This window comes from Mesoplodon densirostris, chromosome 5 (genome assembly GCF_025265405.1).
Source record: "Mesoplodon densirostris isolate mMesDen1 chromosome 5, mMesDen1 primary haplotype, whole genome shotgun sequence".
Taxonomy (NCBI): Eukaryota; Metazoa; Chordata; class Mammalia; order Artiodactyla; family Ziphiidae; genus Mesoplodon; species Mesoplodon densirostris.
The window spans coordinates 130,181,438-130,193,668 of NC_082665.1; the positions used below are offsets into that span (position 1 = coordinate 130,181,438).

At 45.1% G+C, this 12,231-nt stretch overlaps 1 protein-coding gene across 2 annotated transcripts; it reads left to right on the forward strand.

Annotated features, from left to right (window-relative positions):
* Window positions 1-11: 11 nt before the first annotated feature.
* RPL15 (ribosomal protein L15) lies at window positions 12-2,496 on the forward strand. 2 transcript variants are annotated; one of them, XM_060099490.1, is made up of 4 exons: window positions 12-112; window positions 761-942; window positions 1,153-1,289; window positions 2,140-2,496. In XM_060099490.1, exons 2-4 carry the CDS (start codon window positions 771-773, stop codon window positions 2,443-2,445), a joined length of 615 nt encoding a protein of 204 aa, XP_059955473.1. In that variant the 5' UTR covers window positions 12-112; window positions 761-770; the 3' UTR covers window positions 2,446-2,496. The 2 variants fall into 2 exon arrangements, with proteins under 2 accessions (XP_059955473.1, XP_059955474.1); XM_060099491.1 differs by lacking the exon at window positions 12-112 and adding an exon at window positions 193-217.
* Window positions 2,497-12,231: the final 9,735 nt, after the last annotated feature.

The following is a 12,231-nucleotide window of genomic DNA, read 5'->3' on the forward strand; positions in this document are numbered from 1 at the left end:
CTCTGCGCGGCCGCCGCTTTCCACCGGAAGGAGGCTCGCAGAGGAGGGGGAGGAGCGCGAAAGGGATTGTGGGAGAAAGGGTCGTTCCTTTCCGTTTGGCGGCAGCCATCAGGTAGGTTGTGGTGGGATATTGCCTTTTCTATCCGCCGCGGATCTCTCTTCATCTCCGCCATCCAGGCTCGGGGACCCTGCGACCTCGGAGCTCCTCCTGTCTCCTGTGCGGCGTGGGTTCGGTCGGGATGCGGGGCAGCGCGGGCGTGGAGAGGCGGCCCCCGGAACGGGCTGGGGGGAATGCTGTGATGGCGGCGCGAATCCGAGCTGGGGCCAGAGCGTGCAGGAGAGGGAGGCGTGGGGGCTGAGGGACGGGCGGCCGGGCCTGGGGCGTCCGAAAGCGAAGCCGGGGGGCTGGGGGAGGGAGAGCTTTTCTTCGAGAAGTAACCCTTGGCGGTGGCGACGGCACCTTCCCCTTGGGGATCCCGGCAAGGCCTCTGCAGGCCGGGCCTGGGGCGCCGCCCGCCTCGGTCCCCCGCCCGCCTCGGTCCCCCGCCCCCGGGCGCCCAGGGCCTGCTCGGTTCCTTCGTCCGGCAGCAGCGTGCGGGGCGCCGGGATGGGCCGGCTGCGTCCCGCGTTCGTGCAGAGCCGTTTCTTCATCATCGGGGCTTTCCTTGTGGTCGGTGGGGACTCGGGCGGGCGGACGGGGGCTTGTCGTTACACGTGAAAAGGATGATGTGTTTCTGATACTTGGCGGCTTACGTCAAAGGTGAGCCGAGATGGGCGCTTACAAGTACATCCAGGAGCTGTGGAGGAAGAAGCAGTCGGACGTGATGCGCTTTCTGCTCAGGGTTCGCTGCTGGCAGTACCGCCAGCTCTCGGCGCTGCACCGGGCCCCGCGCCCCACCCGGCCCGACAAGGCGCGCAGGCTGGGCTACAAGGCCAAGCAAGGTGAGCGGGCCCTGCGCGCAAGCGGGGAGGAGATGGTGCCTCCCCCCCCCGCCCCGGGAGAAGCCGGGAAGCGCGCTTCGGGGAGCCGTCCCTCTCGCCCAGGGCCTCGGCAGAAACCGATTGCTGGCCTGAGATAACAGTCGGTGTCGGCGCGTTAGAGACAAGGCACTGAGCCCTTCGCGCCCTTCTGTGGCCCTTTTCTCTAAACAGGTTATGTGATATATCGGGTTCGCGTGCGCCGCGGCGGCCGCAAACGCCCGGTCCCGAAAGGCGCCACCTACGGCAAGCCCGTCCACCACGGCGTCAACCAGCTCAAGTTTGCCCGGAGCCTTCAGTCTGTTGCCGAGGTAAGTGGGTTTCGAGTAGCGCTTGAGTTGGCCGCCTCCTGGAGGAGGAGGAGGATTTGGGCACCTTTCCTCGTGGTTCGTTTGTACCCAGGTGAGCCCTGTTGCGTTTAAAATGGGGTTGGGTGATTTTTTTTTGTTTTTGACTAATCCCAGCGAGGAGTTGGTATCGGACTTCGTCAGTTTTTTGTTGGGAACCTGTCTTTGCTTACGTGGAGGAAAGTGCTTTATGATAAGCGTGCATCCGTGGAGACTACGCTTCTCTAAAGGGCAGTGAACGTTGTCTTGAAGAGCGTGTCTCCCCAGGCGTTAGAGAAGCTGTGTGTGTTCGTACCACTGATTGCCTGTGCTCGGTAGGAAGCTGTCTTTCTCGGCTAGTCAGTTAAGCTGTGCTCTGTTGTAGAGGTTGGCAACAAGGGCCTATTGCCCTCCACGAACTAAAAAGGTTTTGTGTTTCAAAGAAGACCATTCGAAAGAGGCTCGTGGCCTTCACAGTTCTCTGTAAGAGTTTGCTAACCCTTGAATTGTGCTAGAAAAATGCATGGTTCCAGAGTATTAGATTTGGTTACCCAGATACTAGCATTCATGTTTTACTTGGTAAGGAGGCGGTAAGAGAGAACGGTTTCAGACCTAAGCACGTCTGTGTGCTTTGTTTTATACTAAGTCTCTATCTTATCGTACTTCAGGTCCCAGCCTCTGGGGAGCAAATCAGTCTAAGGATATTTATGTGTGTTACATAGTATGTACGTCTACCTTATCATAATGGTCCCTGCCTCTGGGGAGAATTCTTGCCGCCTTATTGGCTACTAGGATGTGTGGGATGCTGACCTTGGGCCTTTGTTTCCTGTTGTAGGAGCGAGCAGGACGCCACTGTGGGGCCCTGAGGGTCCTGAATTCTTACTGGGTGGGTGAAGATTCTACGTACAAGTTTTTTGAGGTTATCCTCATCGATCCCTTCCATAAAGCTATCAGAAGAAACCCTGACACCCAGTGGATCACCAAACCAGTCCACAAGCACAGGGAGATGCGGGGGCTGACGTCTGCAGGCAGGAAGAGCCGCGGCCTCGGCAAGGGCCACAAGTTCCACCACACGATCGGTGGTTCTCGCCGCGCAGCCTGGAGAAGGCGCAATACTCTCCAGCTCCACCGCTACCGCTAATATAAGTAATGTTTGTAAAATTCTTACCTAATAAACAGTTTAGGACATTCACGTCTGCTTAAAAGTGTTTTTTAATCTGTCTGTTAAAACTAGTTGTCTGCAGATTGCTTCATTGAATGCATTGTCAAATTCTGAAAGTTAAAGTGCAATAATGTTTGAAGATTTTAAGTGATGGTGTGTCTTGTTTCTAATAAGGGAAATGCCTTTGTTTTTTGCTTTATTAGGCAGTTGATATGTCCGTGTTTAAAATGCTGTCTGGTAACAATAGGTGTAAAATTCTGTAAAAGAGGAGCACAGAAACTAGCCATGTAGATTTGTTGGTGCATGTGATAAAACCTACAGCTTTATTGGGGTGATGCAATGCTCTGCTGGTTTACTCTAAAGTGGCTGTTTTATGGAGTTTGGCAAGGACAAACTTTAAATTGGTTTTCCTTGGAAATGTAAAGGATGTCGTGATCCTTTATCATGATCATAATGCCGAAAAATAAAGTTGACTCGGTCCCACGTTTTTAGACTTAATTTGCTATTCCATATATGTAACTGCTGCTGCCAAAAGGCAGAAAGTAAAGGAATGCCACCATTTTTTAAGAGAATTGAATAAACCTGTTGCAAGATGTTTCTCTTACAAATTGAAACAAATCCTGGTTAACGTAAATTAAATTGCCTTGGCCTCGATGGTATCACTGAAGTTCCCATAAAAGGTGGGAGCTCCTGGTTCAATCCCGTGACTCTGATCTGTAGAACACTTAACTTCATGCAGAATAGTCATGGTATTTACACTAGTGTATATTGAAACTGATGGAAATTGAACATTGGGTAAATGAGGAGGGAGTTTTTAACCCTAAGGTTTGTAAGCTAGTGATGCTAGGATTGGGAAATTGGTGTTCATAAGGTCCCTTTCGAGTGTAGGAGGATAGAAGGGGCTTGGATCAAATTTTTAAATGTTTTATTTGTAGTATTAGTTTGTGACCCATTATGAAATCTAAGCCACCTTGGGGAAAATAGGGTTGGTTTTATTTAAAAGTAACATTGCTAAGTCTCATCAGTGTTATCTTGGCTCATCACTTTATCCATTCCCGTAAGGCTACTAAGGAGTCGTGTAGTTGGTGTCAATACAAGTTCAGTTGGTTTTTCGATTTTATGTGTGGTCTACAGTTATTTTTCTCATCCCTGCTCAAAGTACCCCCAAGAGCCTCACCATTCCACAAACGTGCCAGGCCACCCACCGGTTGTGGTCGGGCGTACCACCACGTTCTGCTTGCATCATGACTTCCCCTAGACTAAGCTGCTTTTTCCCAGGGTGGAGTTGAGTGTGTAGGAAATATGGAAGGGGAGTTGCCCCAGTTCTTTCCAGTTCTTGGTTTGCTATCTTAATAGGTAGTTTAATTTGGAAATCTAATTGCTGGTTTTCTTGCAAACCAATTTTGCTTGTATTTTCTTCAAGGGTCTTTTAAAAGGCCCACTTAAATGATTTCCAGAAAACATGTAGCAGGCTCGCAAAACCTTCTGAGACCCAAATTCCTTCCCACTCAGAAGATCTTAAACCATATTACTTTGTGTGTAGAGGTGGTTCAACTATATATGATAGAATAAACGTCTTATTAAACTAAAACAAATGGACTTCCTGTTATCTTTTGTGATCTAATACTAATAATGTGCTTTAAAGCAAACCGAATACCCTGCAAAAAGATTCAAAACATGGCAGAAACGTCAAGAATTTCAGGGAAAATAAAATGTATAGTGTTTAGTCTCGAGTTTTTCTCTCTTGGTTCTTTGGTCCTTGCATGAATTAGAAAAACTCATCTAAAGGTTTTTTCCCAACTATTCAGGAAGCCGACTTGGGGAGGGGAGGGAGGATTCAGGCTGAAGGTCAGCATTAGGTATCTCCCAGAAGGGCTTGCTGCCCTACAGGTAGTCTACACACAGCAGCTAGGGGATCACAGGAAACTGAAGCCGCAAATGGCTTCTTCCATGGTCTTCCCACTCCCACCCTGAGATCTCATGTACCTAGTGCTGTCCTCATTCCAACTCATCCACCCTCCTTGCAGTTTCTCAGACACACCAAGCACTCTCTAATGCCTTTATCATGGGAAAACTCACCAGGCTTTCCCTGACTGCCTCACAAGCTGTACCTTTTTAATATTTCTAGATCAGCAGGTGGTTCAAACATACCCCAGTTGATTCTATTAGAATTTTCTTCAGAAGTAGAGTAATTGGTTTCTTACAACTCCACAAGATGGAGGCACTGATTCTAACCCCCCTTTTGTCGATTAACAGACATAAAGATGAAGCAATTTGCTCAAGGTCACACAGTGGCAGTCTGAATTCATATCCTCCATATAAACATTTTAAAATTTGGTGGGGCTTCCCTGCTGTTCCAGTGGTTAAGACTCCATGCTCCTAATGCAGGGGGCCCAGTTTCGATTCCTCGTCAGGGAACTAGATCCCACATGCATGCCACAACTAAGACCCAGTGCAGCCAAATATATTTTTTTAAATAAATAAAATTTTGATTATGTAATACATTGGCATGGCTAAAAATCCAAAAGATAAAATAGGGACTACAATAGAAGTCTCCCTGCCCACTGCCATCCCCCCAGTTACCCTTCTGGAGGCAAGCAGTGTGATCAGTTTTTTCCTGATCATCAGGAGATATTTTCATAAACGTACAAACATAATACAGAAGTATTTTTTCATTTTTACCCAAATGGTAGGATATTATACACATTGATTTTTTTCATGTGGTTATGTATCTCAGAGCTTATTCTATCTCAGTTCATGAAGAGCTTCCACATTATCTTTTTTTATGACTGCATGGTATTCCATCATATGGATGTACCATAAGTTTGTTTAATGTGGACCCTGCTGATGATTATTTAAGATTTTTTCCAATCTCTTGCTTTTACAAAAAGTTTTTTACATACACCTTAGTTCATCTGTAGGATAAATTCCTAGAGGTAGAATGGCAGAGTTAAAAATTGTGTATTGACAGATTCTGCTCTGCAGCCTGATAGAATAATACTGTTCTCTAGTTTTATTTTTGCACTTTTGAGTGTGGCAGAGGCAAAGCCGCACACACACACACACACACACCCCGTATCTTCCCCTCCCCCCAGGCGTACAGCTGAACTATGTTTACCAGGTGCCCTGTACATTTAGGTAGCGGTCTTAATGACGTTCTTGCTAACAGAATGGGAGCAGAAGTGATACATTACCTCCTTCAAGGCAATCAAGAGTTGGTATGCCAATGGAGGTCAATGATTCGTAGCTACAAGATGGAAGAAAAAGCTGCTCAACCCCTATCAGCCTGCACAAGTGAGAAAACTTTGTTAAGCTACTGAGTTAGGTGCATTTGTTCTTATGGTAGCATGGCCTAGTTTGACCCTAACCAATTCAATAACTTGAGCATGCTTTTTATATTTAAGAGTCTTAACGTTTGCCTTACGGTGACCTTCCATTGTAATCCTTTGTCCATTTTTCTATCAAAATCCATACACCTGGGCTTCCCTGGTAGCGAGTGGTTAAGAATCCGCCTGCCAATACAGGGAACACGGGTTCGAGCCCTGGTCCTGGAAGATCCCACATACTGTGGAGCAACTAAGCTCGTGTGCCACGACTAGTGAGCCTGTGCTCTAGAGCCCAGCGAGTCACAACTACTGAGCCCACATGCCACAACTACTGGAGCCTGCTCACCTAGAGCCTGTGCTCCACAGCAAGAGAAGCCACCGCAGTGAGAAGCCCATGCACTGCAACGAAGACCCAATGCAGCCAAAAAAATAAATAAATTTTTAAAATGATAAAATAAACCATAAAAACAAAACTCCATGCACCTTTAAGTACCATGCCATGTGAAATGAATTGGAGGGTGGCTGCTACCTTACGGCTGCCATGCTTCATCATTTCTCTGCTCTTAAGCTTCTTAAAGGTGACCTTATGTAGAATAAGTTCTTGGAAGTTCAATTCTTCATTTTATCCTTTCAATTCTAAGCTCTCACTCCATCTCTAAATTCTGAAATTCCTAAGGGAAATTAGTAGGTATACTGCATCAGTCAGGTAGACTAGATTAGGCTACAGTAACAAACAACCCCCAAATCTGGGTGGCTTAAAATAATAAAGGTTTATTTCTTGAACAAACTACATGTTCATTGATGGTTGGTCATGGTCCTCATTCCAGAAACAAGGCTACTAGAATAGCCACTACCTGGAACATTGCCAGGTGCCCATACAGCATGCCCTGGCTTTTAGAGCTTTCTCAGAAAGTTGTCTGAAAACCTTGTAGCCTTCCCAAGGCTACACCTGAGTTCAAAGTGTGGGGAAGTGAAATCTCACCAGTAAGAGGGAGAACCAAATATTTGTGAACAGCCCAATGGCTAATCCATTTGATTTCCTTTTGTCCTTGTACACACTTGAGGTGTTGTGGAGAACAGTTTGTATACCAAGAGGGGAGCAGGAACCGCTACATTCCACACTGGCAGAGAGGGGTACTTTATCACTGATATTGCTTAGAACTGTCAGCATATGATGATAATAAAAACAGACTTTTAGTCAGCTTTTGTTGTTTTTAAATTCTCTACAGACAGCCCTCTGGTTCAGTTGATTCATGTGGCAAAATATGATTATCTGCACACAACTCTGCAACCAATTTACCTGCCACTTTGTCATGTGACAGCTTCTTTCCTATAAACCTCAGACATATTTACTGAAAAATACATTAGAATTGCACTATCCCATATGGTAGCCATTAATCACCTGTGACTAAATTTAGATCTAAATTAAATATAATTTAGAAGTCAGTTCTTCGGTCACACTAGCCACATTTCAAGTGCTCAGTGGCCGCTTTGGCTACCATATTGGACAGCACAGAAAACATTTTGGCGATCACAGCAAGTTCTATTATACAGTGCTACTGTAAACCCTTGACATTCTTTTCTCCTTTATTGTGGTATTTCTCAGTAGATAAAGATGAGGCATCTGAAGTCTGGTTTTCCCACACACAATGTATTTGAGGTTTAGATTTCATATTAGAATAGTATTTGTTGCTACAGATTTTTAAAATGTGTAATGACCACTTCCTTTGACCAGTTGGTATTGGGTTTTTAGAAGTCTTTAACAAGAGTTGTATCCCAACATTACTAACTATAAAAAAAGAAGGAACCGCTACAATACCTTTTCTAACAATAAAGGTTTTGGTCTAAAAAGACCTAGTTTCCCACTGGCTTCCACTGCCGGATACTCAAGTTTTATAAATACGCATCATTGGGAGAAAAAACAATTCTTTATTTTTGTCCTGGAAGCGTCAAGCTGCCTGACACAAGGAGTGAGGTGACATGCAGCCTCCAGCTACATCCTGATGATCCCACAGAGACTCACAAGAAGTGGAAGTTTTTACCCAGCAACTCTTTCCCCATAGCCCACCACCAGCCTCCAGTTCAGCCTTGGGAATGTTGGCTGGACATTTAGAGCGTTCATAGATTTTAGCTCTTGCTATTCATGCTGCAGTGAATATCATCATGATACATATAATTTTTTAAAATAAATTTATTTATTTATTTTTGGCTGCGTTGGGTCTCCGTTGCTGCGCGCGGGCTTTCTCTAGTTGCGCGCGAGCGGGGGCTACTCTTCATTGTGGTGCGTGGGCTTCTCATTGCGGTGGCTTCTCTTGTTGCGGAGCACGGGCTCTAGGCCTGCGGGCTCCAGTAGTTGTGGCTCGTGGGCTCTAGAGCGCAGGCTCAGTAGTTGTGGTGCACGGGCTTAGGTGCTCTGCGGCATGTGGGATCTTCCCGGACCAGGGCTTGAACCGGGTCCCCTGCATTGGCAGGTGGATTCTTAACCACTGCGCCACCAGGGAAGTCCCTATACATATAGTTTTCAACCATTTTTATATAGGAAAAATAAACTTACAATACAGCCTGTTAGTAGGAAACACTGACAAATTTCCTTAAAAAAAAAATCAGCTGAAAAGGTAGTATAGTTAGCCTGTACCTTTAAAACTCATCATCAAAGCACTCAAATTTAATGAAGCAGTCTGAAAACACACCTCACAGCTCACTCTCAAATCCTGGTAAAGGGCAACTCACCATCCCTCTGAAACTGATTAATCATTTAATTTAATTTGTATGCTATGAACATCTGAACTCATTTATGTGCAATTCTCATTGTCATTTAGAGAGAGGTTCATTATCTGGCAGTCCTAGTTGATTTGGAAACAGTAATTGATGGGTAATGTAATTATCAGTCATCTAATCACTAAACTTCTTTCTATGAGACCGTGAACATACTATTTAGGTTCCAGAGGTCGATTATTAACTAAACGAGGAAATTTCACTTATCAGAAAGGAAAATTCAAAAAATGATCATCCACATTAAAGAATTCAGCCCATTCGCTCCCAGTTGGATTCTGTGGGGGAGGACCTGTTAGCATCCATTGCTGTCAACACCTAGTATAATATTGTGCTTAGAATGAAAAATGTTTAAATGCTCAGCCCCTCCTCCCAATTTAGTAGTTCTCTAATTTGTTCATTCTTGGTATAATGACTGCTCATAGATTTTGCCCCTCTATGCCCCATTCTGTTCTTTTTCTTCTCTCTTCTTACAGTCAGTCAGTGGAGAACTGGAGGACCCCAGAGTCAGATCAAGAACAAAGCTGAGGACAAGACCAAGAGGGGCCAACCCCAAAGACAGAAACCACCACGAAAGCTGTTAGCTGCCAACTGAAAAGCTTTCCTGATGGAACAATGTAACAGTGGAAATTAATATGTCTAATCATGCCACAGCATCATTGATTATTTTTATGTGCTTTGTAAAACACGTCTGAAGTTCTGAAAATGCTTTGAGCAACAGCATTCTCACTGTTTCACAATGGTGCTCCTTGTCGCGTGACTCTTCATGAATGTCACCAGGTGTTAGAAAAGCCACTGCCTTCTTTAGTAAAATAGAAGTTCATCTCAAGGTCTGGTAGATTTGGAACAGGCTTTAAGTGGGGCTGGGTACCTGGATTAGTCAAGACTCCTTTGACTTTCTAGGTAGGGCCCTTAGTGGTCACCACCATGACCTCCCCTTAATACTCTGCAGTGTGGCTGGGACCAGGAGAAATTATTTAAAGAGGATTTTATTGAATCTAGAGGGTAACAGGAAGGAAAGAACTAGGCAGACAGCCGACCAGATAGTCTAGTTTTACAAGATAAGGAATACTTTTGGGGACCCACTCTGATGCCTTAGCCAAGCTCCTTAGTCTGTCTTGGGCCTGTCCCTCTCACAATAAACACAAGAGACAATGCTGTGCATTTGGGGCAGCAGTTAAGGGCGAGGGTGCTGGAGAGAGGTTGCTTGAGTTCAGACCCCTGCACTCCCATTTCCTGAACAAACTGTCTCGGGGAAGTGGCTTCAAGCCTTTAAGTGTAAATTCTGTCATCTGTAAAGTAGGTCAAACAGTACACCCAGGGTTTGTCAGTATTTTTCCAGTTCCACCTGGGGGAGAAGGAGTACTCCAAGAGCCTGGATGTGTAGATCAGACTTTGTAGACATAAATACTTCTGTAGAGGAACAAAAGGGTCTATTTGGTCATGATGGCTTGAGTGAAATTCGTCTTCGGAGCCAATGACCTTCAGAATCCTGCATTTCTCCAAGCCACCACTTTACTTTGTGTGTGTGTGTGTGTGCGGTATGTGGGCCTCTCACCGTTGTGGCCTCTCCCGCTGCGGAGCACAGGCTCCGGACGCGCCGGCTCAGCGGCCATGGCTCACGGGCCCAGCCGCTCCGCGGCATGTGGGATCCTCCCAGACCAGGGCACAAACCCGTGTCCTCTGCATCGGCAGGCAGACTCTCAACCACTGCGCCACCAGGGAAGCCCGCCACCACTTTACTTAATCGATAATTTGATCTTCCAGGAATAGCCCTTTTTCTGCAGACCATACATCTAGATTGCCAGTTTATATATCACGGATATAAAATGTTCTTACCTGAATACTGTTAGCTCCCACTAACCCTCCATCCCACATAGTTCCTCAGTGAACTAACATTAAGTTGCTAAATATGTAAAGTATCTTTAACTCCAATGTATGTCATAACTGACTTGTATATAAAAATAAATCCTGCTGCATCCTTGATAGGATCAGAAAAAAATTTTTATACTAATATTTTTCCCTAAAGAAGTTGAAATTTGAGATAGAAACGGATTCCAAATCAGGGATTCCTGTGCCCGTGGTTTATCACAGAAGTGCTCTCAGGAGAGGTCGACAGGGAAAGAGAAGCCAAGTCCCAGGGTGATTTCAGTCTTACAGGGGGTGGTTTCTGCCTGATCCCACCGGGAACACCGGAGTGGAAGTTCTGCCTGGGAGTTTGTCTCAGCTCATGGCAAGGAAGCTGGGCTTTCACACTTTTCCTGCACTGGCCATGGGCTGGGGCTGCCCAGGGGGAGAGTAAACCAGTAGGCCAAGCGGCCCCGGTAGCTCCAGAGCGGCCTCCTGTGAGAGTCACAGGCGCCCAGAAGCTGAGGAGCACAACTAGAAGCAGTAACAGGATCCAGCGGGACCTGACTGAGTACCCGCAACGTCTGTCTCCCAAAAGCACAGAGATTTCATGATCCTCTCTCTAGCTGGTTTTGTTTTTGTTTTTTTCACGAGACCACTGTCATCATCAACAATTTCTTTGGCCGAGGTTTCAAGTATAATAAAATCAGCAAACAGTTTTGCATAAATTAACTAGCCTTGGATGTTTGGGAACCGTTCTTAAAATATAACCAGTTTTAGGTAAATGTTGCAGTGTGGTGTTTCAAAATACATTGGTACCTCTAGTGGGGGCATAATTATTTAATTACATGTAGTCTTTCCTATCGACAATGATTTTCTATTTTATTTATTTATTTAATTGGAGTACAGTTGATTTACAATGTTGTGTTAGTTTCAGGTGCACAGCAAAGTGATTCAGTTATACATATACATATATATTCTTTTTCATATTCTTTTCCATTATGGTTTATTACAGGATATTGAATATAGTTCCCTGTGCTGTACAGTAGGACCTTGTTGTTATCCATACAATGATTTTCTAATAGTCAACTAAATATTGCAATTTCCAGGCCAAGGATATTCACAAAGCTCTCACATATCTTAAAATGAATGAGAACATTCCTAACAAGCTTATCCTAAATCACTTTAAAAAAATTTTTTTGATGACTTTTTTTATAATATCAACTTTACTTTTTAAATTGTTTTGTTAATTTTTGGCTGCGTTGGGTCTTCGTTGCTGCGTGCGGGCTTTCTCTAGTTGGGGCGAGAAGGGGCTACTGTTCGTTGCGGTTTGTGTGCTTCTCATTGTGGTGGCTTCTCTTGTTGTGGAGCACGGGCTCTAGGCATGTGGGCTCAGTAGTTGTGGCACGCAGGCTCAGTAGCTGTGGCACATGGGCTCAGTAGTTGTGGCTCGCGGGCTCTAGAGCACAGGCTCAGTAGTTGTGGCGCTCGGGCTTAGTTGCTCCGCGGCATGTGGGATCTTCCCGGACCAGGGCTCAAACCCGTGTCCCCTACATTGGCAGGTGGATTCTTAACCACTGTGCCACCAGGGAAGCCTTCTATTTTTACATATGCTTACAATGTGTGGGACTCTCAGACTTCTTAAACATAATGCTAACAAGCAACAATTTTTTTTTAATTACAGAAAATTTGAAAAATACAGAAAATAAAAAATTATCTGAATTCCACTATTCGGAGAGAGACGTTATTTTGGTTTCTTTTCTTCCAGTTTCTTTATTTTAATTTAAAAAATTATAGAATTTCCACTTTATAATGGTGG